General features: G+C 47.8%; 2 protein-coding genes across 3 annotated transcripts in view; one reads left to right on the forward strand and one right to left on the reverse strand.

Moving 5' to 3' along the window:
* On the forward strand, positions 1-24,197 carry PPME1 (protein phosphatase methylesterase 1). 2 transcript variants are annotated; one of them, XM_026041555.1, is made up of 14 exons: positions 1-144; positions 8,955-9,048; positions 10,550-10,642; positions 12,313-12,370; positions 13,007-13,058; positions 14,425-14,579; positions 15,044-15,134; positions 15,832-15,897; positions 16,557-16,689; positions 17,405-17,534; positions 18,282-18,326; positions 19,240-19,304; positions 20,987-21,054; positions 22,274-24,197. In XM_026041555.1, exons 1-14 carry the CDS (start codon positions 53-55, stop codon positions 22,290-22,292), a joined length of 1,161 nt encoding a protein of 386 aa, XP_025897340.1. In that variant the 5' UTR covers positions 1-52; the 3' UTR covers positions 22,293-24,197. The 2 variants fall into 2 exon arrangements, with proteins under 2 accessions (XP_025897340.1, XP_025897341.1); XM_026041556.1 differs by lacking the exon at positions 22,274-24,197 and adding an exon at positions 21,639-21,695.
* Positions 24,198-24,922: 725 nt separating this feature from the next.
* P4HA3 (prolyl 4-hydroxylase subunit alpha 3) overlaps positions 24,923-27,240 on the reverse strand; it is an 8,325-nt gene continuing 6,007 nt past the window's right edge. The window contains exons 7-12 of the mRNA XM_026041543.1: positions 26,795-26,859; positions 26,565-26,724; positions 25,821-25,883; positions 25,244-25,312; positions 25,068-25,164; positions 24,923-24,993 (exon numbers count right to left, since the gene is read on the reverse strand). Coding sequence (XP_025897328.1) covers positions 24,923-24,993; positions 25,068-25,164; positions 25,244-25,312; positions 25,821-25,883; positions 26,565-26,724; positions 26,795-26,859 — 525 coding nt within the window. The remainder of the gene's footprint in view (positions 24,994-25,067; positions 25,165-25,243; positions 25,313-25,820; positions 25,884-26,564; positions 26,725-26,794; positions 26,860-27,240) is intronic.

Genomic DNA, 27,240 nt, shown 5'->3' on the forward strand with positions numbered 1-27,240 from the left:
CTGGTGTCGGTTCGGGGGCCGCCGCCGTGTCCTTGAGCGCCGCTCCGCGGCCATGTCGGCCCTGGAGAAGCAGCTGCACCTGGGGCGCCTSCCGCCGCGGCCCCCCATGCCCGGCGGCCAGTCCGGCTCCAAGATGCGCATGGGGTAGGTGGGGGGGTAGGGGGGACAGTCGTTGCTGAGGGGTTTATGGGGTAGAGGGGTCTCGTTGCGGGGGATTGGTCGTTTTGTGGGGGGGATCTGGTCTTTGGAAGGGGCTGTTGGAGGAGCTGGTCGTTGGGAAGGGTTTGGGGGGTTTAACGGGAGTGTTTTTTGTGGGGAGGGCTGGGAGTAGGTGCCCCTTGGAGGGGTTTGGGAAGTGGTCGTTGAGGGGCTGCTCTTTGAGGGGGGCTGCTCGTTGGGAGTTGGGGATTGCTCTTTGGAGGAGCTTTTGGGGAGGGAATTCTCGTTGTGGGGGTTAGGGGGGTACTTGTTGCCCCCAAATACTGCAAGATTTGGGGCAGCTCCTTTCTGTGCTTTTTGGGGGGTAGAAATGAGTCATTTTTGCTGTGAGAAGGCAGCAGAGCGGCCCCTGTTTGATCAGTTTGGGGCCCTCTGTGTGGAGTGGGCTGAATTTGGGGGTTCTCTGCACTGGGGCTGTGCTTAGGGGGGGTTTGGAGGTGCTCATTGCTGGGGGTTTGGGGTGGGGGGCTGCCCAGCGCTGGGGCACGTGAGCCCGGGGCTGCCCCTTGCTCGGAGGAGAGGGAACCTGTTGCTGCAGGAGGGATTTTCGTCCTGCTGGGAAGAAGGGAAGTGCCTGGAAGGTGCTGGGATGGGCTGCGGCCTCCTGATGGGAAATGTGGCGTTTGGAATCAGAGCAGGACTGGGTGTCCTCACAGGATCACAGAATGGTTGAGGTTGGAAGGGACCTCTGGAGATCATCCACTCCAGCCTTCCTGCTCGAGCAGGGACACCCAGAGCACGGAGCACAGAGTGGCATCCAGGTGGGTTTTGAAGACCTCCACAGAAGGAGACTCCACAACCTCCCTGGGCAGCCTGGTCCTCTGGGTCACCTTCTTTTTGAGGCTCTGGAAGCACCGGCTCTGGCTTTCCCCTGCTYATCAGATACATTTCCCTGAGACTAATCAGATAGGTGGTTTCATTATGAAACTTTCTCCATATCTTTCTGTTGAGAGCTCAATAAAGCAAAACATCTTTGCTCACCCAATTTCCCTCTTAGTAGCCCCTTTTTCCAAGTCCTTTTGCCACGTGCGCCTGAAGGAAGGAAGGTGTTTTTTCACTTGGGATGGTCCAGCACCGAATAAACAGATGTCAAGCCTTTTTAGGCAGGAGTGAGACCATCTTTGGGAAGCTGTGGGCAAGAAGGTTGATTGGAAGGTTGGCAGATAAGTTCAGCTGTGTTTGAGAGGAAATAAAGAGGACTGGGACAAGAACCACCTTGGCAAAAGCTTTCCCAAAGAAAAGGGGAGAAAATCTCATGCTCTGCRTTCAGTGTCTGCCAGCTCCAGGTGTGCTTTGCACTACTGCTGGTGATACAAAATGCTCTATTTAGAAGATAAAAATATCCTGCAATTCCTACAGGAAATCTCCTTTGCCCTGATGCATGAAAGCAGATAACTAAGAGAAATACTGGAAAAGACAACYACTCTACTGTGCCTGAAATAAATTGTTTAGATATGTTGTGGATACTTTAAAATTTTCCTTTGCAGTCAAWGTTCAAAACTCTTTGGATAGATGCAATGTAACTGATATAGTTAGCATATAGAATAATGTTATCAGATCTTTGTCACTTTTTAATGAGAGTTCACTTTAAAACCAAGCTTCCTTTACATGTTTAATGGCACGGCTTTAAGTCTAAGCCAAAATCTCGTATTTAAGGATTTGATTTGTACTGTGGATTTCATTTGTACTGTTAGTGAAAGCATAGAAATGAGAAATAAGTGATTTTGAATGACTTCTGTAGATTTTTTTTCTGTCAGGAATACTGGGCTCCGTTTCCTGATCCTGTGCTGAACCTTATTATTGTGAGCAAGTCACTAACCCATAAGCTTTCCTACACAGTTGTGCTTTTTTTATGCAAGATTCAATGTGTTTTACACTGGTTTTGTACCCTAAATTCAGGCAAACTATCTAATTCTCCCCATAAAGCAGTGCCTACACCTGTGGCAATATAAATACCATGTCACGTTGTTCCTTTGACTACAGATGTTGCCACAATTTAATAATAAATTTAAAAACTTACAACGTTGATGTCAAGGTGACCTTAAAGAGGATGGAAATCAGTTTGCAGGTTGTCTCACCACTGGTGTCAGCTGCTCTTGGGTGTTTCCTGAAGGCAGGAGTCTCCACGGAGGTGAGGACTGGAATATCAAAAGAGAAGTTCTTGCAGCATCATTTGATGTGCAAAAATCTCCAAATCAGTAAGCTAAAGAGCTCCTGTTATTTTAATGTTAGGTTTTTTTTTTTTCTTTTCACCCTTAGGCTCATAATTCTCTATTTTCTTGCAAAATGTTACTGTGCTGTGGGTACGTTCTCCACGTCAGCGTAGCAGTCTGTGAAAATCCATTCTTTTGATAATCCATTCTTTTGATAGCACAAGTAAATTAGACGAAAGCCTATGGACCATTAACTTCATGAGGTGCTGACAAAGCCCCCATGATGCTGCTTCCTTCACTTCTTCATCCCAGGTGAACTGTTACATTCATGTAAAATACCTTTTAATTGGTAGGAAATGTGCTGTTGTGCTTAAGGATGAGGAATTCCAGTGTCCTTTCCCTTAGGAGGTGATAATCAGGCTGTCGTTGCACGCTGCAGTTGTTTTTTTCTTCAATTTCCTGCAAACACCTCAAGTTCTCTCTCTCTCTCTCTCTATGGAAGTTGTTCCCGCTGTTTTACGCCCTGCATGTCCAACTCAAGCGACCTCTTCCTAAACAGTAAAATTGTTTCATAGATTTCTGACATTTCTGGATGTCAATCTTCCAGCCCCTTGCTTATCAGCTTCATTAGTCCATTGACTAAATTCCTTATCCTTGAACCTTTTTTTCTTTCCGAAACTCTCTCTTTCCTGCTGATCTTAAAGGGCTCAGCTTTGCTTTTGGATGGCAGTACCCAAAACTGGACATCAAACTTCAGCAGAAGTTCATTCTTCACACAATTTCTCTGTGTCTTTAATGCTAAATTCATCCATACAACAGAGGTGATTTTTCTTTTTTTTTTCCCCTTTTTTTGGGCATGATTCTGTTCTTCCTTCCCCCCCAAGTTGTTTTCTGCAGTTCAGCAGTGACCGCTCGCCTCCTGTGCGTGTTTGTGTCGATTATCCACATCCAAGCTGGGATTACAGCTACCTTGGGAAGATGCAGTTTGCTCCACAGTGGGCAGGTGAAAGCAGCTCCTGAGAAGCCCAAGGTGGAGCAGGGAACGTTGCTCTGGGCAAACAGAGAAATAATTTACTGCAACACTTGAAATTTCTCGAGCTCCAGTTGCCCTGGGCTGGAAAGGCAGCGTGGAGTGACAGGACAACCCCAGTGAGGCAGTAAGCGTCCCAAATCCTAGATTCAAGCATAAAGCTGGTATTAATATTTAAATGAAACCCGGAGAGCTGAATGGCTAAAATGGCTGCTGCAACATAGTTTTAACAGCCTCTTACAAGATGTACGCTGAATTTCTTCGTATTTCACAGTGCTCTGCATTGATTTCTGCTACCTGGCGGCCCCTAAATTACGACCCTGTTGTCTGCAGCCTTGCACGTGTGCTCTTCCAGAAATGCCCTCTCTTGCCAGCGTAGCACTCACTGCCTCTATTTGTGTTTAAGTGCTCTCTGCCTGAATTGCTCCACTGAAGAGAGCAATGTTGTTTAAATCTCCTTTTTTCCCCTTTTTTGAAGGGAATTGGTGCATCTTTTTGGCTCATGCTGCACACGAACATCACACAAGGGAGAGGAACTCCAATAAAAAAAAAAAAAAAAAAGGACACGTAAAATGAGCTTTTAAGGAGCAAATCTGTCCACAGTTGCCTTTGAAATGTACCACGGTCGCTGAGGCCTTCCCTCAGTTTCAAGGGAAATAAAATCAAACTTTATGGCCAGAATTCTCCAAGCAAATCAAATAATGGGGTTTACAAAGCTGCTGGTGTGACCAGTAAAGACCAAGAGCTATGGAAACAGCTCCTGACAGCTGGAACAGCTTGTGTGTGCAGACCTTTGTATTTATACTTTAGTTTTTTTGCTAGTTTGCTTATAGACCTAGGTTATTCAGGCTTGAGAATCCAAATTGGAGGTGAAAATGAGGAAGAATTTCCATTTATGTTCTAATCTATGAATAAAAATGGTGTGTGTGATGGTCCCAAGACCTCGTTATGTGAAAGACGATGATCAGATCTCATCCGTTTAATTCCATAATGACAACGACTCTCTTCTTATTCATTCCCCAAACATTTTTATAAAGAAACAAATTATATCTTCAGTGTATTGAAGGCAAACTTAGAGAAAAAATTTTGTCAATATTTAGACTTYTAAAATGCAACTTGCCAGGCACGACGGTTCTCACATATTAGCTTATATTTGATGTGCCTTGGTGTAGCTCAAATAGAGCCTGAGAATTAACCCTCTTGACTCTCATATATTCAGTCCTATAATTGCTTAAATAGCTGTAAATGTATTTGCTAGGTCATCAGGGAAAAAAATATGCCTAGAAATGGTTTTCAGTGTTTGCTACAACTTTCCTTTAAGGGAATAACTGGAAGAAAGGCCCTTTACAAACCAGTGAGCAAAAGAGGCTCCTAAATCCATCCGCGAAGGCTCCTGTTGCTCCATTGCAGCTTGTGCATGTTTATATTACGTGCTGGAGAGAACAAGCTGCGCAAAATGATAAAATCAGCTGCAGAGAATGTCCAGAATTTATTTAGGAATTCTGCTACCGTAGTTGGCTGGATTTGAGCTGAAAAACGTGGCTCGGTTGGATCCGGTTCTGTTTTGGTCTGCTGGATGCTTCCAAAAGGCAGCGATTAGCCCCGTCCATTTAAATATTTGCTCTGCAGAATGTGGCTTCAGCAAAGGAAGGTGCAAAATCACAGCTGCTCTTGGCTGGCTTCATGTCTCCATTTCAATATGTGCTGATGTATCGCTGGGGAAAAAGAACCTTTAGAATAATAATAATTTTAAGATGCTATTTTTTTTCCTCTTTAGAAAAAGGCCAATTTGTGCTGTAGTGCTTTAATTTTAGCACTGTGATTGCCTTATGTGGTTCAGACACTGGTATTTTTTTAAATCAGCTGTTTTGTGGAAAATAGTGTGGTGGTTCTTGCCCTGTTAGGGGGTGGTTATGAAATCGGAGGTCTTGGACACTCCCGGATATTGCTTGGAACAAGTATTTTGCTTTGAGTTGTAGTCTGTAAATATTTGCATCAGAGGTGACAACGGTTTTTAATTCCCAGGTCGTCTTCACTTTCTGCTCTAATTCCCCTGCAAACACAGGAGTTTCTAGTAGTTCTCCCATATTCCGTATATCTGACGCAGAACTGCTAGTGTTCCTTCTGGAGCTGTTACCTCTTAATAAGCTGGATTTTTGAGGAATTTATTAATACTTCTATCTCAGAGTGCCACGTTGCCAGGGGAGGGCTCGGGGCAGATCCCATGGGTTCCAAGCGCTCTGCTCTTCCCTGTTCTTCCTCAGGAATCTCCTTTCAGCCCCTYACCTCCTGGCTTTGTTTTTAAACAGATCAGACTCCATCAAGTCATTTCTGTTTTCCAGCCTCCAGAAGATTCTCCCAATCTTTTCCAGTTGCCTCCTTGGAGAGATTTAGAGGGTGTTGCCACTTGTGACAGGAGGTTGTTGGAGCCAAAGAAGACCCTCACTGACAACTGGAGCAGCTCCAGTTCCTCCTCGCTGTCACATGGGCTCATAACATTAGTGTGCAAGTGTGAAGACTCATCCTCTCATTRCTAGCTAGCTATCTGCTAGGAAACAAGGCCTTAGGAACAAACCTTCTGCTCTCCTGGCAAGAGAGATCCCTGGTAAATTCCTGCTGTTTGCCAGATTTTGGGATTATCTRTGTGAAAGGATACAATTAGAGGGATGGTATTTGCTGATCAAGTGGATTTATTCAGGACGCTCAACCCAAACCCTAGCTATAACAGGCTGAAAAAATGTCGTAGGGCTGAAATGCAGCATTTGAAAAGGCCGATGGATTTGGTGTCATTAACTGCACATCTGAACTACATCACTCACAAAATAGATGTTTTTGGAATAATGTAGTTTTTTAAAACATAGGGCTGACTGCARTCAGGTAATAGATTGTAGTAAGTAATTTTTCTAAGTCTAGGGAATAGAAAWTCATCCACGTTGTGGGCAGTTTTTCTCTCCATCTCCAGGAAGACCCGGGAATGGTGCAAAGTGGGACATGGACAGGACACAGGCAAGMAAATAGGATTTTTGGCCTGAAAAGTGTGTGACAAGGATAGTGTGTTGGAGAATGATGCAGTCTTTAATATTACAAAGAATAGGCAGTCATTATCATTTGGTGGGCTTGAAAGCAAACAGGAATACTCCTTTTTGCTCAAAACATAACTAAGTTGTGGCATTTGCCATGAAAGTTGTGGCACAGATGCCATGAAAGGAGCTCTGGCTGGAGCTGACTTGTGTTTTACATGGATGGTAAACGGGAATTACCCTCCGTTAGGGAAACATGATGCTGGGGATGCAGAAGATGCCCCGCCTGGAGACAGCAAGAAGGTCTCTTGTACGTTGGCACCTACATGTGGCCACATGGAGCTGGTACCTTGAGGTGACAGAGCTGCAGGGACCTTTGCTGTGTCTCCCTGTGGCAGCTCCTGTTGTCCTAGAAGRCAACACAATCATCATCATGAAGCTTTATCAACAATATGAGTTTGCTGGAATTCCCAACAAGTTTGGGCTTGTCCAAATTGGTATTTTGGGGATCCTCATCTGCAGTGGGAGTGCTTGATTTTCCCCCATCAGGATGTTACTTAAATGTCTTGGCAAATGTCATCTTGAATACTGGACACCTATGCAGCTCCTTCGAGAGATGAAGATTTGAGTGATAAATATATTTTTTCATCCGTTCAAAAAGATTAATCTGAGGGAGTGGAATTGATTCATACTTTTCGGGATACATCTCATTTAAYTGAAGCTTGACAAGAACAATACTGAAGTCTGGAGCCCCTCGAGGTGGATTTGGCACATTCAGGGGGTGGATGTTTTATGCTTCCTACTCTAGAAGTGTCAAGCGGGGTGGGGATAGTTTTATTTCTACCAAATTGAAAAGCTACTTGTTTATTTGYTTGTTTATTTGTTTAAGGAAGCAGAAAAACCTGGAGAAACCTCTTCCGTGGAGCAGGTTTCTTCTGCAAAGGTCTTGCACCCTGCACCCCCATGGCTGCTTTGGATGCTCYGAGCCTCCCCCACAGGAATTCAAGTGCAAAAAAAGCCTCTTAAAACGGGGCACTGTTCCTCATGCCACTAGTCTGATTATGGCACTGCCAAAATTAAGCATTATCCTTTTAGCATCCCCCCCCTTCCCAGTGAATATAGGCTTGGGAAACAGATTTGGCATCAACTGAGTCATCAGGAACATTGTGATTGCAGAAGCCTCCCATTAGCAATGGGAGTGGGAAGAGAGGGCCCAGCTGCACGTTTTGATTGGAGGGTTTTTTTTTTTTTTAATATATTGGTTTATCAGCCAGGCACTTTTGAAAGTCCTGGATTATGTAATGTCCAGTCTTCTACATTCACCCATTATTTTGGGGGGGAATTTTGTGTTCCCTAAGGTGCTAGATACAGCTAGAAATGAGCCTCAGAGGACGGGCTAATTTAAGGCATGGTTGGATGCAGGAGCTGCTGTGATGTCAGGAGGCTGCAGCCCRGCTTGGGAAAGAGGGAATGAGGCTCCCTGCAGCTGAGGAATGATTCATGCTTTGCAAATGTGCTCCTGGGAAAATCAGGCCTGGTCTTACTGCCTCCACTCGGGAATTATTCCCTGGATGTGCAAAGCACTGATAGGAAGGCGCCGGCTTATTCCAAGGGATGCTGTACCTGTTACCTGCRGAAACCTGGATTCCTTAGGTAGGAGAGGATAAGGATAAGCCAGGGAGCTGTAGTCCGTGGCCATTASATTTATTTGAGGCAATGGAGATGTGGAAACCTAGGATGAAATTGCTTAATCCTCTCCTTTTCCCTTGTCCTACCAGTGTCCTACAGAGTTCTAATACTAGAACTTGTTTACAAACAAGTCCAAGTTTTAATCATTGCAGTGGATTCCAGGACACCTGAGCTGTAATTACAACTTAGCGCCATTAACTTCAAATGTGACACATTTAATTTATTCTGCTTCCCCTGATGTTTCCAAGCAGGGACCCTCAGGAAACTTCCATTTAATTTTCTCTGCCTGGTTTCTCTATCAACCACCCCATGACGGGCAATTTGTTTATCTTTGGGGGTGATAACTCTTACAGAAATTAGCTACCTTTAAAAGAGGGAATTGCTAGGAAAGCTGTAATCTCAAAAATCCTAATTCCTGGGCGTTTTTCCCCCATAAGATGCTGAATTTCTTATATCCTCTTCTACATTAGTAGTAACCTTCAGGAAATAGCTGACGCTTTGCTTTGCAAGCGTGWGGTGTCAAGGTGACTTGGGAGAGGGATGTATTTTATTTGAGTTGTGATTCATGGGCTGACTCAGGAATTCAGGATGAGTTCCTGCATTCCAGGCATGGAAATGCTGCCGGTTGTGCTGACTTTAAGAATAGTCTAGGGCTAGTAAATAAAAAGATTCCAGCTCTGGGTTTGTGGCCTTTGTGTGATTCACAAATCGGCGAGTTGGAGGGTTTTATTGGGGATTTTGTTGGAGCAATTTTGTAGCACTGCATACAGTGACCACCATGCGTCCATTCAAATGAAAGACTTTAAAATACCTCTATTTTATTGCAACCTTCTTGTCTTGCAGCCCGGGAAGAAAGCGTGATTTTTCACCCGTGCTTTGGAGCCAATATTTTGAAGCTATGGAAGATGTTGTGGTAGAAAACGAAACCGGCAAGGATATATCCTTTTATTTGATTGATTTATTTTTAAATTCAGATTGAATTACCTTGTTCTGTCCTTCCCCATTTTTTTCTTCTCATGGACGAGCTTCAGTGAACAAAGCTGTAGCTGCTGAGCCGACCCTTAAGATGCCATAGGAGGTAACGAGGCCTGGGAAGGGTGATTCCCGTCACTGCTTTATTTACTAAATATAATTTTGAGCAAATGCTTCCAAGAGCAGAATAGGACAGGGAAAAAAAATCTGTAGTTCATGTTGCTTAAACCAAATGAAGCCCATGGATCGTGGGTGGAGAACCAGAATGGAGTTTGTGGCTYGCTCAGTCATGTCTCTCTGTGTGAACTTTGCTAAACAGCTTCGTCCCTCACTTTTAATTCCCTGAGTTCCATAAATGCCTCCAAAGCTTTTCCTGGAGCGCGTTGCAGACATGCAAAGAAGCAGTTGTAAAAACTCCTGCCATGCTCGACTGCCAAGTGGAGCAGTTTTTCCTATTCAAATTGCACAACCTTGTCGTTTACAGAGCTGCATGGTTTCAAGCCTGCGWATCCTAGCTTGGCCATTAAGAAAAGCACATTTCAAACTGTTTCTGTAGCCAGATTTTGGTGTATTCATTATTTTTCCGATGCCAATAGCATGCCCTGCTTTAAAATGAGCAAAATCCTCTCACCTGGTTGTTTTGCTCAGCTTCTCATTATTTTCTGCTCTCAATAACTGTGCTTGTCGAATTGATCCTGTGAATTTTTCAGGATTTGCACCTTGTCTGACCTTGTAACCTGTCATACACCCCCACGAGGCTTCATAAATAATGACATAAAAAGCATAAAGGGGCTTTTTGGGATAGTCTTCCCAGCTTGAATAGTTGGATTCAGGGGCAGATGGATGAAAAGAGACTCCGTTTTCTGACGAGATTATCAGATTATAGGTGAAGCTCTCCAAGAACACAAGGAGAACAGGGGAGCAGAGGATAACCTGTGGAACATGAACACAATACCATGACTCCTTGTTCTTTGCCTTCCCCTTAGTGACACTTTAGTGATAGTTTAACTCAATTTTCCATGTCCCTATCCTGTGAGGCAACATCATGCACCTTAGTCAAGCATCTTACCCTAGAAAATAATTGTATCGTCCTGAAAGATCTTGGTTTCAGGTTTGTCTGATATGTTTTATTGGATGTGAAAGGAAAACACTTGTGAATCAAAATTGTGTAATTTAAAGTGTGTGCTCCAACTGTGTTGATTTTTCTCTTGGTCATTGGATTCCCTTTTGTGCCCCAATTAAAAAAGCTGCAGGCAGATGATGAACAGGAGGAGGGGGAGACCTGGGTGGCAGGAAGATGAACTCGTGAAGCTAAAAGACGTTAAGTTCTGCTTAGGTTGTGTATCCTGCTTGATTAGAGGCAGAAACGAGGCCTTTAGGCAAGAGCAGAGCATGTCAGGGACTCCAGAATACRTGAAACTCAGCTCATTTCAGATTAACTTTGAGATGTCCTTAACTGTTCATACACTTTTCGAATTTACAAAAGCGGATCGGAGGGGCCTGTCTTGCTGCTGTTACATGGGGGAGGCCATTCTGCTCTTTCCTGGGCTGTGTTTACTGTAAGTAAGCTGCTGATTTACAGATTCTTGTGCTGACATATAACCTGTAAAGCATCTAAAACAAATAATCACTCAACCCCACTAAGCAGGGGTAAAAAAGAGCCAGTTCAGAAGGCTCTGTGTCTAATTTCCTGCTGCCCACCTGACTCAAATCCACATATTTCACTCTCAGTGCGTATGTTGAATAGGCAAAGCACATCCAAAGGTTTATTATCTAGGCTTTAATTAGCAACAGCATCCACAACTACATCTGCCACATCCTTTTTTTTTGCTTTAACGACGTGCCACGACGTTGCTCATCACAGTATATCCTTATTTTTGCCCACCTACTTTGCCAAGGCTCCTGGTGAAGGGTCAGTGTCTCCAGCTCATCACAGCAGCATCATTCCCTGTTTGGGCTCTTCTTTGACCAGCCCAGAGATCTTGTTTGCTGCTTAAGCAGCTCCCAAAAGCATGAAGGGATGTGGGGTCAATGGGAATGAGTGGACTGACTAAACACTCCCCTGCTTCAGAAAAATAAAAAGGAGGGAGTGAAGGAAGAAAATGGTATTAGGGGATTGCAAGTAAAATAAAAGCACTTGCAGAAAGTGCTGTAATTTTGGTACTGAATTGTTAGTTAGAGTTAGGTTAATTAGTGCGTGTAGCTTGGCTTACCCAGAAACAGATGCAGGGCTCCTGGGAGTGGTGGAGCTTGTCTTAGGTGTCTGTCTTTCTTAATTCTGCCGTTAATTGCTCGTAGATCATTAGTGGTCAAAATGGAGGGATCCTTTTTCCTCTGCTAGCGTTGTATTTATCGTTACAGCTTATTTAATGCCCAAAATAGCTGTAGGAAAGGTCACTGCTTTTAATTAGACAGACGAGCGCATAGAGTCACGTTCCCCTGCGTTAAATAATGAGTTTTTTGCCAGACCCTCCCACCTTCTCTAGAAATCTAATCCTAAGAGCAAATACTGGTTTTACACTTCAACATCTGGACCTAATTAACTGACTATGAAGTGACTGCAGTTATAACACGAGCCCTCACAGGTACTGCCTTTTTATGCTGCCATAAATTAGCAAAGTTAAATCCTGTATGAGATTCCTGTATGAGATTCACCTGGATTGGTGCCTTGCACCTGACTCTGCCTGTGGAGAAAACAACAGCATTTAGCCCATCTCTTTATGTAGSTGGTGTCAAATTATTTCTTGTGGCTGCTTTGAAATGCAAGTTTATCCCAAGCACTCGAGTGGCAGAGGCTTGGAATGAATCAGAGCTTTAAAAATATATAACCTCAAATGGGAAAACGTTGAGAATAAGCTTCTAAAAATACAAAAATGGCCCAGGGGAGCAGGATACTTCTTTCTCTTTTTGCCTTCTGCCTTGGCAGCTCCCTGCATGATGTCCTGTGCTTCTCTGGGCCGAAGGAGTTGGGTTTGGGTGAAGCTCAGGGCACTGGAAACCTTCCCCTTCCGTCACATCGTGTTGCTGATTCTCTTTCCTTCCTCTCCTCCATGCCCAAAATACCCCAAATTACACAGATAAAGGATGGACCTCGTGCCATCCAGGTTCAGCTGCTCTGTTGGCGGGGGAGGTTCTTGTTTGACACCTTGAGGGCAGCCTTGGTGTCACTAGCCCTTGTGTAGCCACGTGTGTCACCTTGCAAATTAATTCTGTTGGTCTCTTCTTGCAGTCTGCCATCATTAACAGGATTCAGTGCAGGATTGTGGCTTTAGATCTCCGAGGCCATGGTGAGTAATAAAAGTTAATATGGTAAGTAATAAATTTTAATATCATATAAGTACATTTATACGCACACACATAAAAATATATGTTTTTTTATATATAGGATAATATATAGAGAGGATATATATAAGATATATATAAACATAATATATATGTATATATTTGCAGTTGAGTACAAGGAAGTATAATCAATCTCTCCCCAAAATGGCTCATTTCAGAGGCTACAAAATCAAATCATGGATGGAAAAGTGGTTTCTAGATATCCACAACCATCAAACTTCACCTCAGAAAAGCAGGGACTCCTTGTACTTTTGCATGAGGCCATGGGCTTCATCCTTCCTAAACATGTGCAGCAACCTCTCCTTCCTATTTTCAGTCTATAGGCARCCTTTACCATAGAAATAGGGGTGCTGCTTAGATTTGAAATACATTGCAAATGTGGAATGGACCCAGGGAGTCTTTCTTGCGCCCAGGTTATAATATAGAATAGTATCAACTGCTTCCRTAATTCTGGTTGTCTTCATTATTCACATTAACAGAAGTAGGTTCTACCTTAGTGGCTTAGTGCCAGGTCCAAGTCTGAGGGCTCTGATGGTTCTCAGCTGCATTATGTGAACGTAACTTTTCTTTTTCSTTTTTAGGAGAGACCAAAGTTAGGAATCCTGAAGATCTTTCTGCAGAAACTATGTCAAAGTAAGGAAAATTGTGCTTTTCTCCTCGATATTTCTCTGTTCACAAATCTTTGCTTTGTTTTCTTGACTGAATTAGTGTGTTCTTCGTGACTGAAATATTGGGAAGTGAGGGACCTCGTGTGAGCAGATGGGACAGGTTTCATTTCTGTATCAGTTGGGAATGCTTTGAAATTTTTCTCGGAATTATGTCTTCACACAGCAAGTCCAGACTGCTTCTGTAGATGCCCTCAAGCCTAAACCCAGTTTAAAAATCAGTAGTTTTGTTGCCCTAAACACTTCAAACTAGCAACACTCTAAAACACGTCCTAGAAATTTTCTAGTAGGCGGAAAAGGCTTCCTCAGACATAACCGACTTGGACGTTTTGACTTGAAATCCCCAAATTTGGCTCTTCTTTTGCTCCTTGAGTGCACATGGAGAGTGCCCTCACCTTGATGGGGGCAATCCCCAAAACAGGGGTCACAGATGGAGACTTGCAGGCCTGTGGAGAGCTGCCTTTTGGGCCCGTAATGATCTGCTTTGGGAGGCAAATCCCCCTCTYGACAAGCAAAGCAAACACACACTGCTAATCCCATCAGATCATGCCCACGTTTAGCACAAAGAGACCCTCTCCTGGGAACAGTCGAGTCATGAAGGACTCTGTAACCTTCCTAGGAACAAATCCACTGGGTTTGTTGTGGGGAGGCCATGTGTGAAATGAATTCTGACTTCCATTCTATCCCTTATTGCTCGTGCCTGCAGCCTGGCGGCCCCTCATGTGCCCATGTCCTGAGGAGAAACCCTGTGAAATAATTAGGGGGCTTTCTTCTTTTCAAGATCTGGAGCAGTGCTAACGGGGGAAAACAAGTTGCCTTTTGTTTTTAAACTGGCCTGTGCTCTGAGCAAAGAGCCTCAGACTTACTCCCAATCAGCCTTTATACTAGAGCGTTGAATTATGGCTATTTTTGAGGTTTTTTTTTTATTAAATCTTCGTGTAATTTTCTCTTTGGCAGAGCAAACAAGCAGGTCAGCATTCCTTTTGGCTTCTTTGCCACTTACTAGATGCAGTATTGCTCATATTTCCAGCTCCTGTGACTTTATTTCTGTCAAGAAAGTCAATTTTGATGCTTTTGAGTCTCTCTCAAACTACTGTTGACCTCAGTAGGGTTCAGGCCTTAGTTCTGCTGTTATTTGGGTTATTTTTGTGAGGCAACATTCACATTTCACAGCGACAACTTGAGTACAAGGACCTGGAGGTAGGTGCCTTGTGGAAAATCCCTGGAAAATGCCCCTTGCCCCATAGCAGCTGCACTTTAGAGAGGCCAAATCTTTGTGAGCCCGACTCGGATCTGTGTTTTTCTCCTCGCATCTTGCAAATCCACTCGGACAGGGACGTCGGTGACGTGGTCGAGGCTCTATATGGGGACCTGCCGCCGCCGGTCATGCTCATCGGGCACAGCATGGGGGGAGCGATCGCGGTGCACACGGCCGCCGCCAATCTCGTGCCGAGTTTGCTGGGTCTCTGCATGATCGATGTGGTGGAAGGTAAGCGCAGGGCCCTGCGACCCTCTTCTATAATGATCCTTCTTGGTCCTCCCAAACATATTTCCCCTTGGTAGTTAAAACAGCGCCAGTTCCCTCCTCTTAATAGATGTTCCATGTGTAAAATAGTCTTCCTGCTGTGATCTCTCCTTTTGTTTTTCCCAGGTGGGCTCTCCTATTTGGGTTTTTTTCCATGTTTTTTGAATAGTATGTGATGCTGATGAGTGTYTGCTGATATATATATWTTTTAATTATCTGAATATTCTATTAGTTCAAATATTAATCCCCTACGATAGGGGCAAGTATAACTAGAAGGCTTAGGGCAGTGCTCAACTGTCTTAAATYCCCAGTTGAGCTCCRGCTGTGTCTTGGGTTATTCCTTGAWAGCCAGTCCCATTTAAACTGACAAGCCAATTTATTAGATGCCRTAAAGTGGAAATATTCATTATTATTCTTGATTTCTTTAGGGACAGCCATGGATGCTTTGAACAGCATGCAGAACTTCCTAAGGAGTCGTCCCAAAACATTCAAGTCGCTTGAGAATGCAATTGAGTGGAGGTAACACAGGAGCTTCGGTGCTCCCTAGGCCTTTTTAGCTTGACTCTTGGAGGAAACAAGGTTTATATGATTTGTGTCTGTCCTCTCCCTGCTCGCTTCCCCAATTAGCATCAGAGGTCTCACGGATAATTAATTTTCTGGGAGAGCTGGCTAGGGAATGSAGAATGATCYGCCGAGAGCAGGTTTTGCTGGTGTRAGTGCAAATATCACAGYTCTTTGGATCATTTCGTGGTTCTTTTGCATCTACACAAAGTGGAACTTGGGAGTTCCCATGCAGCAAGACTTGYTAACACCTTGAGCAGCTCAATTTGAAAAGAAAGGGCTTTTCTGGTTCCATTTGCAGATTGGAGAGCAGAAAGCTGGTTCTGTTCCTAAAAACCAACATAGTTTCTCCCCTCTTGCTGCCTCCACAAAGAAGTGGGTCTCACTATTTTGCCTTCTCCCCATCAACATTTCTCCCTTGTAAGGAAATAAGCAACTCGCAGTGACTTGGAGTGTTCAAACAGTGATGTAGCTCGAGCCTCATGTCTGTATTCAGAGTAACTTCCACACACAGATAATTTGGGGATGGTTTGGGTAAATTGTGATCTGTAAAGGGCTTTTTGCTCCTATTTCTAGCCTTGCTGGTTACTTRGGAACACGCCTATTTGACTTCTGTTTTATAACTATTTCTGCCTTTCTTCATTTTTTGTTCCAGTGTAAAGAGTGGACAAATCAGAAATCTTGAATCTGCGAGAGTTTCTATGGTCGGTCAAGTCAAAGAGTAGGTTGTTTTTTTATTTTGAGCTGTTCTTCCATCTTCTTGTGTTTTTTTTAAAGTATGATGAAACATGAATATGGCAAAACAYGGATGTGCTTGAAAGTGACAACTTCTTTAAGCAAATCCAAATGTGATGCCATTTGATCCCAACCAATGTCCCCAATGGCACTGGGTCCAGTCATGGCACTCGGAGAAAACCCAGCCATATTTTTCTTCTTTTACCAAAGAGCCATATTTTAAAAAAWTACCTGCTGTTGGTTGTGTTCCTTAGTTTGGCTGCTCTTTTGTGTGCATTAAGGAAACAAATATTCAGAAATGTTGGCTTTCTGGCTATAATATCTTTCATTTATGAGGGATTGCTTAATTTATCTGTTTTAAGAGTGGCCCAGGAGGGGTTGTGGGAGGAAGCTGTGGCTTTTTTCACCTCCTTCTCTTCTCAGTAGCCACTCATATTTGCCCTGGGCTGCGTTTGCTCCGTGGTCACTCAGTGCTGTGTCTTGACCTGTCCCCATCTTCAATGGGGGACAGGACAGGGGGGCAGCCACTTGTGCTCTTAGAGAGGGATTTTTTTCTGAGCCAATGTCAGAGAAACTGCTGTTGGCTCAAGGTTAAAACACACTTGTGTTTTGGGAAGGAATCATTTTCTGGTTTTATTTTCACAGGTGTGAAGGGGCTGCCAGTCCTGAGGGTCCTAAAGCCATAGTGGAGGGCATTATTGAAGAGGAAGAGGAGGAGGAAGAGGACGACGAAGGGGGAGGCTCTGTCAACAAAAGGAAGAAAGAAGATGACACAGAGGTAGGGAATTTCTTGCTGTGTTTTCAACACATTTGTGTCTTTCCACAGAGCTCCCCTACCAGAAAACCAGCTAGCAGTTGGTTCATATCATATCAGTGTAAATACCAGGTCCAACGACTTAAAACTTTAAGCTGGGCCTCCTATTTTCTTCCCAGTCCCTCTCTGCTGATTCCATCTTGACCAAGTGTGTGTTAGTGTGTGTGTTTAGCTATGTTTTTTCAGATATTTATTGCTGTAATGGGCTGAAACGGGGCTTCTGTGCTGAGCAAAGAATGCCCTTTTCTGAGCTTGCCGCTGGTTTTGCTCGTTAGTGAGACTTATTAGCACACAGGAGGTCACACAGCCCCTTGAAGCCTAGTCCGAAATCCTCCAGGGCAGCAGTTGTAGCCAACTTGGCACCTTGTGTTTCTGTGTCATCCAGGCCTTGCAGAGAGCCAGGTCTGGAAGCTCCTGCATGGCCAGAAAACTCCGTGCTAGTAAAAGGAGGCAAACGGAGAGCGCTGAAAACTGCAGGGCTGGTTTGTGCTGCCTTTTCGTGCTCCCCACTCTAGCTGCGACTTGGAGAGAAATTTAAGAGCAAGAGGAATAGTCTGTTGGTACAAGCCACCAGAGGGAGTCCATATTTCTCCATAGGCTCTTTCAAGTTGCACCACAAGCTCCTTTGGCTTGAGCTGTTCCCCTCATGGCTACTCCGAGCCCTTTCTCCTCCCTGCAGACCAAGAAGGAGCACCTGTACACGTGGCGAATTGAGCTGGCCAAAACAGAGAAGTACTGGGACGGCTGGTTCCGGGGCTTATCCAACCTCTTCCTCAGCTGCCCCACTCCCAAGCTGCTGCTTTTAGCTGGTAGGTGTCTCTTCAGTTTAAAGTTCAGTGTCTTTTCACCTCRCTTTAGAGAGTAGGGTTACTGTTTGGCTGCTGTTTTGTTCCCACACGTGCAGATTTTCTCTCCTCATTTTTCAGGCCTCCTTCTCTCATACAGGTCTCATTCTCTCTTCTATCCTCATTTTTTTCCCCATTTTTTTCCTGCATAGCATCTTGAATTGCCATAAGCCACTTCATTTAGTTTTCCCTGCAGATCTGTAAGGAGATCAGAGCCTCCAGTCTCAAACTAGCATGTAGCCACATGCTGCCTTTTGCTGCCATTGGGCAGGTATTTTTATTTTTGCTCTGTGACTGAGATGATGCTGGATAAACGGGGTCCCTTCAAACTACCCCTCAGCCCCTCCTGCTCTGATCTTTTCCTACAAGTGAGGCCTGTATTTAAGCCTACACCTAAAAGTCAAAATTTTCAGTGTTTTGCAGCCACTTTTGGGCCCTTTTTGTGCCCTGAGATGAAAGTCAGAGCTTAGCTAAGCTGGGCCCCCTTTTCAGTTGCAGGGAAGGGTCTGTTTTCACGTTTTTGACTAGGATCTTTCCTGTCACTTCACTCCCATGAAATGCAGCAGGGAAGCACCCTAGCAGCTCTCACAGCTGATGCCCCTTTTGCCTTTTTCACACCAAATATCTCTTGGAAAACCGCTAGTAAAGGTCTGCTTAGACAGTCCTATTTTCTCTGGCTTTCCACCAATCCCTCTGTTTATTTGAACGTAGGTGTCGACAGGCTGGATAAAGATCTAACAATTGGGCAGATGCAAGGTAAATATTTAATATTGTTACCCCCGTGCTCCTTTGGGATGGCACCTCGAGCTGGGCTGCTTTGTGACCAGGTGCCGGCTGCACTGACACGAATGCGCACGGAAGAATTTGGGCACTTCCCAAGGGATTCCCGCCTGTCTGGGGTTGCAGGAGTGGAAAAGTTGAGAAGGAGAAGGTCTAATTAGTACTTGTGCAGGGCCGTTGCCATGGATTTTGTTCAGTCTAGCAGTAAATGTTTCCAGGAATGGGGCTGCCGCACTTATCTTGGGCAATCGGAATCATTGGGAGGATTTTTTTCTAACCTATTTTTTCCTTTTTTTTTTTAATGTTGCTGCTGCTGCTCCCCGCTAGAACATTTGGGAGCCTCCAAAACCATCTGGTCTCCTTTTATTTCTGGCAGGCCTCAAATAAGGATTAACGTCTCCATGGATGCACTTTTTTCCTCCTGGTCTCGGCTACATAAATTTCCAGAGCAGTCCGTGCTGGAAAAGAACACGGGTAGCAGGGATAGGTATCATGTTAAGGTAGATCTGATAGCAGAGTCGACCCTGAAGCATGGTCTCACCTCTGGCAAGAGGCTGTAAAACGTTTGGCTTCATTTTTCTGCCCTARAAAAGATGAATTCAGCAGCTGGTTCTTGCTTTCTGCTGGAACTGTGTGCGTTGCAGGCTTGAAATCCCTCTGCATTCCTTGCTCCTTCCTCACTGCGATGAATATAGTGAGGTCTGTTCATAAAGAACGAGAGATTCCTTTTAGAAGAGCTCAGGAATTCAGAGAGTTTTTAAGACACCAGTGTATTTAGTGTTGTTAGAATGGGTGTCCCCGGTATTCACAGGAATTGCCTGCTGAAAATATTGCTGCTAGGAATTAAGACTGCTTAAAAAGCAGCTCTGATGGCTCTCTTGATCCGCAGGGAAGTTTCAGATGCAAGTCCTGCCGCAGTGTGGCCACGCGGTCCACGAGGATGCTCCAGACAAGGTGAGCTGCCCTGCGGGGCCCGAGCGTGTGGGTCCCTCAGCTCACGTGCCCAAGAGGCCTCTCRCACAATCCCAGAATGGTTGAGGTTGGAAGGGATCCCTAGGGATCATCCAGTCCAACCCCCTGCTCCAGCAGGGACACCCAGAGCACGGGGCACCCGCTCCAGCCCGGCGCGTTGGGAAGGTCTCCAGAGCAGGAGCCTCCGCAGCCTCCCTGGGCAGCCTCAACCWGGGCTCGGGCACCCTCCCACCAAACAAGTTCTTCCCCACGGCCACATGGAGCTGCCCGGCCTCCAACCTGCACCCACTGCCCCTTGGCCTGCCCCTGGCCACCACCCACAAGAGCTTGGCCCCTTCCTGCCTCCGTCCTCCCCTCGGCTGCTTGCACACAGCGACCAGGTCCCCTCTCGGCCTCCTCTTCTCCAGCCTCAACAGGCCCAACTCAGTCTCTCCTCATACGATAGATGTTCCGGTCCCTTCATCATCTCTGTTGTGCCTCTCACCTACCCTACAGCAGAAGGTTGTATTTCAGCAACATTTTGACAGTGTCACTGGCTGTTGTCTGGACAGTTGTCCAGTTAAGTTTCCCAGGAATTTAAGGAAAAAATCCTTGACAGTAAGGGTGTCAGAGCCCTGGCACAGGCTGCCCTGGAGGCTGTGGAGTCTCCTTCTCTGGAGATCTTCCCAACCCGCTTGGATGCCACCCTGTGCCACATGCTCTCGGTGACCCTGCGTGCGCAAGGGGTTGGACTAGATGATCTCTAAAACTCCCTTCCAGCCTTAAGGATTCCATGATTCCATTCTCCAAGCAGCCTGGGTTAATTCACATTCTTTAAGCGTGCCTGGAGCTCTGGCCTGCGATGCAACGTGCCTTGTAACTGGAGACCCGTGGCYAGCCCAGGCTGCGGATTTAACTCTGAGGCTGCTGGGGACGTGACTTATCAGACAGCCTCTGCACTGACTCATCCTCCCGGCCTTCTCCCTTCCCTTTTTCCCCTCCCTCCAGTGTTAAGCTGCAGCTTCTGGCCTTGCTCTGGCTTTTGCTCAGTGGGGTGGCTCCCATTTTCCAAATGGGAAACAAATGGGGCTGGAGCAACGCGCAGCCCGGGCACGTCTTGAGAGAAGCAGAAATGAGAAACAGCCACCGTGGAGCCTGGGCCTGGAAACTGCTGCTTTTAAACCTTGTCTTACATGGGCTGCCACGAATGTAAAACTCTCTGCTTTCCATTGCCAGTGTGAAATAGGGGTTATCTCAACACAGTGAGCTCCTAAATTAATCTTTCTTATAATACAAATAAGTGGTATTATTACTGTCGCATTCTTTATAAGAACCACTTAATAATGGCTCACTTGGCTTTTTTTTACCTACTGAATTTAGGCATTATTTTAAAAACACTGTGAGAGGTGGCCAAAAGGAGTTTTGCCAGCTCCTGATTGCGTGGTGAGCCTCAGAGTAAAGGTGGGACTSTGGGACTAAAGGTGGGGCGGGTTACTACCTTATGGTGCTGTCAGATAGAGGCTCTATTTGAAGGGAACAGTTAAATTTAAAAGTTAAAAAGACAGTTTGAAGCCTATAAAAGGGCTCCTGAGCAGTGGGACTGCTGGAATTGCTGCAGCTTTTGGTAACCAAGTGCATTTCTTGCTCTCTTGACACCTCTTTAAAGTTCTCCCTGCCTTTCCCAGGTGGCTGAAGCCGTCGCCACGTTCCTGATCCGTCACAGGTTTACAGAGCCCATCGGTGGATTCCAGTGGTGAGTGGCTGCGGCGCTCGACCCGGGCGGCCCGTGGAAGGAGCCTCTTGCTTTTGCTCTGCGTTTGTGGCTCGTGGTGTGGGAAGTAGCTGGGATTTCTGCTGGAAGCTGCATACAAACAGGCAGCTGGAATCAGCGCCTGTAGCGTGTTTGGTGTTTGTGTCAGGCTGAACTTCGTTGCATGTTGTATTAATAAAATCCCAGTAAAATTGGAAGGATGGAGAGAAGCAGATCATAACTAGCTGACTTCCTTCCTTATCACAGAATCATGGAACCACAGAATGGTTAAGGTTGGAAGGGACCTCTAGAGATCATCTAGTCCAACCCTCTGCTCCTGCAGGGGCAGCTAAAGCACATGGCRCAGGGTGGCATCCAGGCAGGCTTTGAAGACCTCCAGAGAAGGAGACTCCACAACCTCCCTGGGCAGCCTGTTCCATAACCTCCCAGAAGGCAAAACTAGTGTTTTGCTGAAATAATTAAGTCCTAGAAGCAATTAGCACCCCGTTTCTTAGGGCAAAGAAGTTAGGACAAGCCGAGCGCTTCGTCTTGCACCTCTCTCCTTACATCCTGTGTTTTCTTATCAGAATGACCTACAGAAGCCAGGCCCCTGCAGTCAGCCCTACAGCAGCAGCAAGAGTAGGTGGTGAGTGCTAGAGATATAAGGCTAAAAAGGTTCCAAAATCTTCATTAGTTACTAGAAAGCATATTGCTGAGTGAGCTCTTCCTTCCCCCTCTACCTCTTTCTCTTGTGCTCTTGGGGAGGAAACAGTAGGATTGGCAGGAGGGCATATTTTAAATCCAATGGAAGGATATAGAGGAGGAAAATGTAGAAATGCAGAGAGGGAGCAGACCAAGGGACTCTACTGCATTAAAATTTCAAATCCTACTGGGTGTTTGGCGACCTGTGCGAGGGCTGCGGGGCTTTAAAAACAACTAAAACGGCTGCTCCTGCTGTTGTGGTTTTAGCAACAGCAGCTTTAGAGCAGGAGGAGGGAGTGAGATGACTTGCGAGCCTTATCGTGTGATATAAAAACCCGTGTGTGTTTCTTACAACTTAATCAGTGTTCATTTTAACCCGCGTGATAGCTCCGGTTTTGTTGCTGAGCTAGGTTTATGGCACCTTAAAGTTAGTTGGTTGCCCAGAGAGTCAGATGCAGGGAAGACTTGGATTTTCGTGTGTGACGTTTTCTCCTCTCTTTTTCTTTTTCCCCCTTTGTAGTGTGTTTCCTGCTTGTTAATACCCTGGTGTTCTGGTTAATACCCTGGTGTTCTTCAGCACTGAGCCCCGTTGTAAATAAACTGCACCAGAGGCCACTGTGATGTATCCATCTCCTTTCATCTCTCCAGTTGAGCAGCGAGGAGAAGTCGGTGTGAGGTTCATCCCTTAGAACTAGTTCTCCGGGACGTGTACGTGGTTAGGGACCTCCTGGCTTCTGCTGAAGATCATGCCAAGCTCTCCAGAAGCAGGATCCTCTCTGCTGCCGCCAGGAAAGGCCTCCTGCAATCCCCGGCATTCCCGTCTCCGTCAACTCTCAGGCTTTCTCGGACCCAACTGCAAAGGGGCTCTTGGCAGCCCGGATCCRTGGAGGGCATCGCAGCAAATCCAAAAGCTTCGGGATCTCTCCCCGGCGTTGTCTCGTTGTCTCTGAAACACCCCTTAGGTTTGTTTTTTATCTCTTTTTTTTCCCCCAAAGCAGACGAGGACCCGGCCTCAGTGGGAGCTCAGGGCTCCTCTTACCTGCAGGAGCCTCCGCGCTGCTTCCCGCTTCCAATCTGGGCAGGGCAGCAACGTGGAACAAGAAGGCGGAAACGGGGGGACCACGAGCCCCTTCTCAGCGAGTCTTGCAGCCTCCTCAATGTTTGGATCCTCAGCTGGAAACGTGGCCTCATTAGGGAGGTGCCCGGGAGCCCCGTGGCCTTTGGGCCAGTGGCTGCCCATGGAGCCGGCTTGCGCTCCGTCCCGCGGAGACCGGCACCTTTGGCATGAAAACACACCAAAATTGGGCAGCAGAGAAAGCCTTAGAAGAGCTCGGGCTCTGTCCCGGTGATGCTGGCGCCGGTAACGCGCTCCGGAGGGAAGACCTGCTTCACCCCAACGCTTCCTTGGCTTTTCCCGGGAGCTTCCAGGCGTTTCAYGGGCTGCCTTCCGGGTGGCCCGGAGGAGCAGCACCCGCACAGAGCTCCCCTTGGGGGCCCGTCATCCTGAGGCCGTTTGTGAGGTTGCTTTAGGCMTCTCCTAAAAACCACTCTCAGGCTTAAGAGCAGACGTGTCTCAGATCCATTTTCCTCCGTATGTGGATCTCAATCCCGTTTTTTTGCTTCGCATCCCGACCCTCTYGTGCTGGATGATGAAAGCAGTATTTTTTTAATGCTGTTTTGCTGGAGCCCGGGCCTGGTGGCGGGAGCTGCGGTGGGCGGCTGCAAATACATCCCGTGCCAGGAGCCCTAAATGAAGCCTTTACATTCAGGAGGTGCAGGTGGGGGAAGAAGCGGCGCCGGGAAGAGCTGGGAAAGGCCGGGATTTATCCCAACAGAGAGACACTGTTGCCTTGCGATTCCTCCCTGGACACGGCAAGCCGGGGCCTTACTCTGCCGCCCTTCCCTGGGGAAGGCARCAGGAAACCAGGCAAGAAACCGGGGCAAGAAACTCCTCAGTTGGGACCGAGAAATCCAAAATCCAGAGTGCTCCATAAATAATGGAGAAAGCTGCTCGCGGAGCCTCCACTCGTCCTTTTTCACCCATTTCAAATKGGGAAAATCCGGCAAATCCCTCCTCGCTTTCCAGCTTTCTGCCTTGGTTTTTATTTTTTCCCTTTTTTTTCCCAGCTTTTTCCTAATTTCTCCATAAAAGCAGCGTCGTGGGATGAGGACCCCTCCAACGTCGAGGGATGCTGCTTCCATAGGGGGTTCTGCTCCCGCTCGCCTCTATTCTGGCTCTTGAATTGAGCAGCGGTGGAAACTTCCAAAACGGAAAATCCCGAGGTTTCGGGGAGCCCCGGCAGCAGCAGGAGACCGGTCTGCTTAAGGGCTGACTTTTTAAATGTATTTTTCTTTATTTTTCCTTTTTTTTAAAATCAGCTCCCAGGCTTGGGGTGCCGGGGAGRGAAGCCCGCGTCGGGCAACATTGGGAAAAGCTCTTTTCCCGCTGGCGCGTRGTTACGGATGCTCCCACCTCTCCRTCTTTTCCCTCCTCTCCGCCGTCTYGCGCAGGGGCCCAGCTCTTCCCYGGTGCTTCCAGCGCTCCCCGAAACCCAGGCTTGGGATAAGTGCTGGGAAGGGCTACCCGGTGTTGCCGGCTCGGCCTGACAGTATTCCCGATTTTCCCACCGTGTCTGTCCGTCCGTCCCGCGGGAGCCTCGTCCCCCCCACTTCGCATGTTGCTCGCTGTCCCCCTGCGCCTCCCACYAATAAAGCAGTTGTGGAAAAGCCACCGGCCCCAGCTCCTTCCTCCCCCTCTTCCCTAACTCCGGCCTTCCTCTGCACAGGGGGAGGAAGAGGAGGAGGGAGGGGGAAATTCCGGCATTTCCCATCCAGGCCTCCTGGCTCCCACATGGCCCAMAAGCAGCTGTAAGTAATAAAGGTGGCCCCACCCCCGGCCTGGCCAGGGGGATGGGACCTTTGTGGCTTTGCGAAGCTCTGGAATGCACCAAGAACTCCGTTAACTCTGGAGCGGAGTGATGACCACAGACATACCGTMTTCCTCACACCCTAGAGCCAAAAAATTTGGGTTTTCGGAGGTTGGGAGAAGGAGCAATTGCTGTTGAGGGCCATCGATCAGACCATGAGAACGTTTCTCCCAGCCTCCGCTCTCCTTCTGCCTTTATTTGCAGCCAGGGTGGAGGCCGCGCGGGTCCCTCGGTGCCGCCGCTCAGTCCTCGGGCCGGGTCCCGCACGGCCTCCGAAACTCCTGCCCGTGCTCGTGGATCCACTTGTTGGCCACTGGAAGTGACGGGGGACTCTGTGAGGGCTGGGGGTGCCGGGGGCGGCCCGCGGCGCCCGGCCTCCCTCCTTACCCCACTTGTCACCGGCCAACACGGGGCAGGCGCCGTGCAGGGTGGCCCCGTCGCCCTCGCCGCTCCGGCGCAGGTTCCACCAGAAGAGCGCCGCGTTCTGCCCCCCGAAACAGAGCCTTGGCCTGGGGCGTCCCCAAGGCGGAGCCCCGCATCGGGCCGGGGGGACCCCCGCTCACCTTCACCACGGGAAYGCTGACGTTGGCGCGGATGAAGGCCGTGGAGCCGCCGGCCTCCACTGAGCTCAGCTGCATGAGGAAGGGCGGTGTGAGGCCTCTCTTGTCCCGCTGTCCTGCCGTGGGGACATGGAGGCCTGAGCCTCCCCTCCCTGGGCTCTTGCCGCATGTTCACTCTGAACCCTACTGATGACTAAACAGCCCAAAAATCTTCATGGAGACTGTGTTCACTCTGAACCCTACTGAGACCAAACAGCTGCAAAGATCCTTGTGGAGACCGCGTTCACTCTGAACCCTACTGATGATCATGCGGCTGCAAAAATCTTTGTGGGGACAGTGTTCACTCTGAACCCTACTGAGGACCACGTAGCTGCAAAAAAGCTCACAGAGACCACATTCACTCTGAACCCTACTGAGGACCGCACAGCTGCAAAGAAAAGCTTGTGGAGACAGTGTTCACTCTGAACTCTACTGAGGACCACACAGCTGCAAAAATCCTTGTGGAGACAGTGTTCACTCTGAACCCTACTGAGGACCCCGCAGCTGCAACCTCGCGGAGCCCGGAGCCGCGGGCACTCACGTAGACCATGACGGTGGCGATCCGGTTGCCCGAGTTCATCCTGTAAAGGGGGCTCTTCCTGGACTGCCCCGGAGAGAGGAGCCCGTGAGGGCCGGGCTGGCGCCACTCGGCCCACAGGCAAATCCCCCAGGGAAGAGCAGGGCACAGTAGCGACTCCAGCCTCGACGCCTTTGTTTTGGGTACAAACTGAAGATTTTTCACCAAACTGGCCCCAACTGAGCTGATTTCCACTCGCTTCCTTTCTCCAGAAAAAAATCTGGGGAATTTTAACCTGCTTTCACCTTGGCTGAAGAACCTTCTTCTCAAAAACAAGGTTTTGAACCTTCTTCTCAAGGTTTTGAGGGACACGGTGGGGTGGACTACAACCATGCTGGGCTTCCTCCTTCCCTGCCTGGCCCCATCCTCCTCTTCCCTCTCTTCTTCTTCATCTCCTCCTCCTCCTCCTCATCATCACCTCTTCTTCCTCCTCCTCTTCACCACTTCCTCCTCCTCTTCCTCTTCACCTCCTCCTCTTTACCTCCTTCTCTTTACCTCCTCCTTCCTCTTTCCTTCTTTCCCTCTTCCTTTCCCTGTTTCTTTTCTATCCATCCATCCATCCATCCATCCCAACATTTGGCCGCTCACCTGCCTTCCCTGGTCCACGCTAGGGGACAACCCAGGCACCCCCCAGGAGTCCATGCTGGGACCACCATGTGCCCACCCTGAGGCCCACCCCAAGGAGCACCCCGAGGTCCCGCCGCTTACGGTGGCGTGGTCAAAGTGGGGCTCGTAGTGGCCACCCAGCCCGTAGTTGACGACCTGCAGGTACTCGGCGTAGGGCGCCCGCACGTCCAGGCCGGTGACGGCCGCGATGCGCCGCTCGAGCGCCGCCACCGCCGGGTCGGCCGTGTCCTTCAGCCAGGCACTGCAGGAGCCACCACCATCAGCGCCACCACCATGGGGACGTCCCCAGGAGCCCCCACGGGGCCACCTACCTCTTGCTGATCCGGTACTCGACTGCCTGCTGCTGCTCTCCGGAGGCCACCACGGAGCGCTGTAGCTGCGGGGACATGGCCACGCTCAGTGGGACCCCATGGTGGGCGAGCAAAGCTTGGAGATGGAGCAGGGAGGCCRGGTTTGCTCCAGCTGGGAAAGCAGCGCGTGGGGGCTTGGAGGGATGTGTGGTGGTGGTGGAGGTAGAGGAAGTGGTAGAGGTAGAGGTGGTGGTTGTGGTGGTGATAGAGGTGGAGGTGGTGATGGTRGAGGTGGTGGTAGAGGTGGAGATGATGGTAGAGTTGKTGKTGGTGGTGGTAGAGGTGGAGATGGGAGTAGAAGTGGTGGTGGAAGTGGTGGTGGTGGTAGAGGTGAAGGTAGTGGTAGAGGTGGTGGTGATGGGGTAGAGGTGGTGGTGGTAGAGGTGAAGGTAGTGGTAGAGGTGGTG

Source organism: Nothoprocta perdicaria, unplaced genomic scaffold (assembly GCF_003342845.1).
Source record: "Nothoprocta perdicaria isolate Ctin4 unplaced genomic scaffold, notPer1 scaffold_288, whole genome shotgun sequence".
Taxonomy (NCBI): Eukaryota; Metazoa; Chordata; class Aves; order Tinamiformes; family Tinamidae; genus Nothoprocta; species Nothoprocta perdicaria.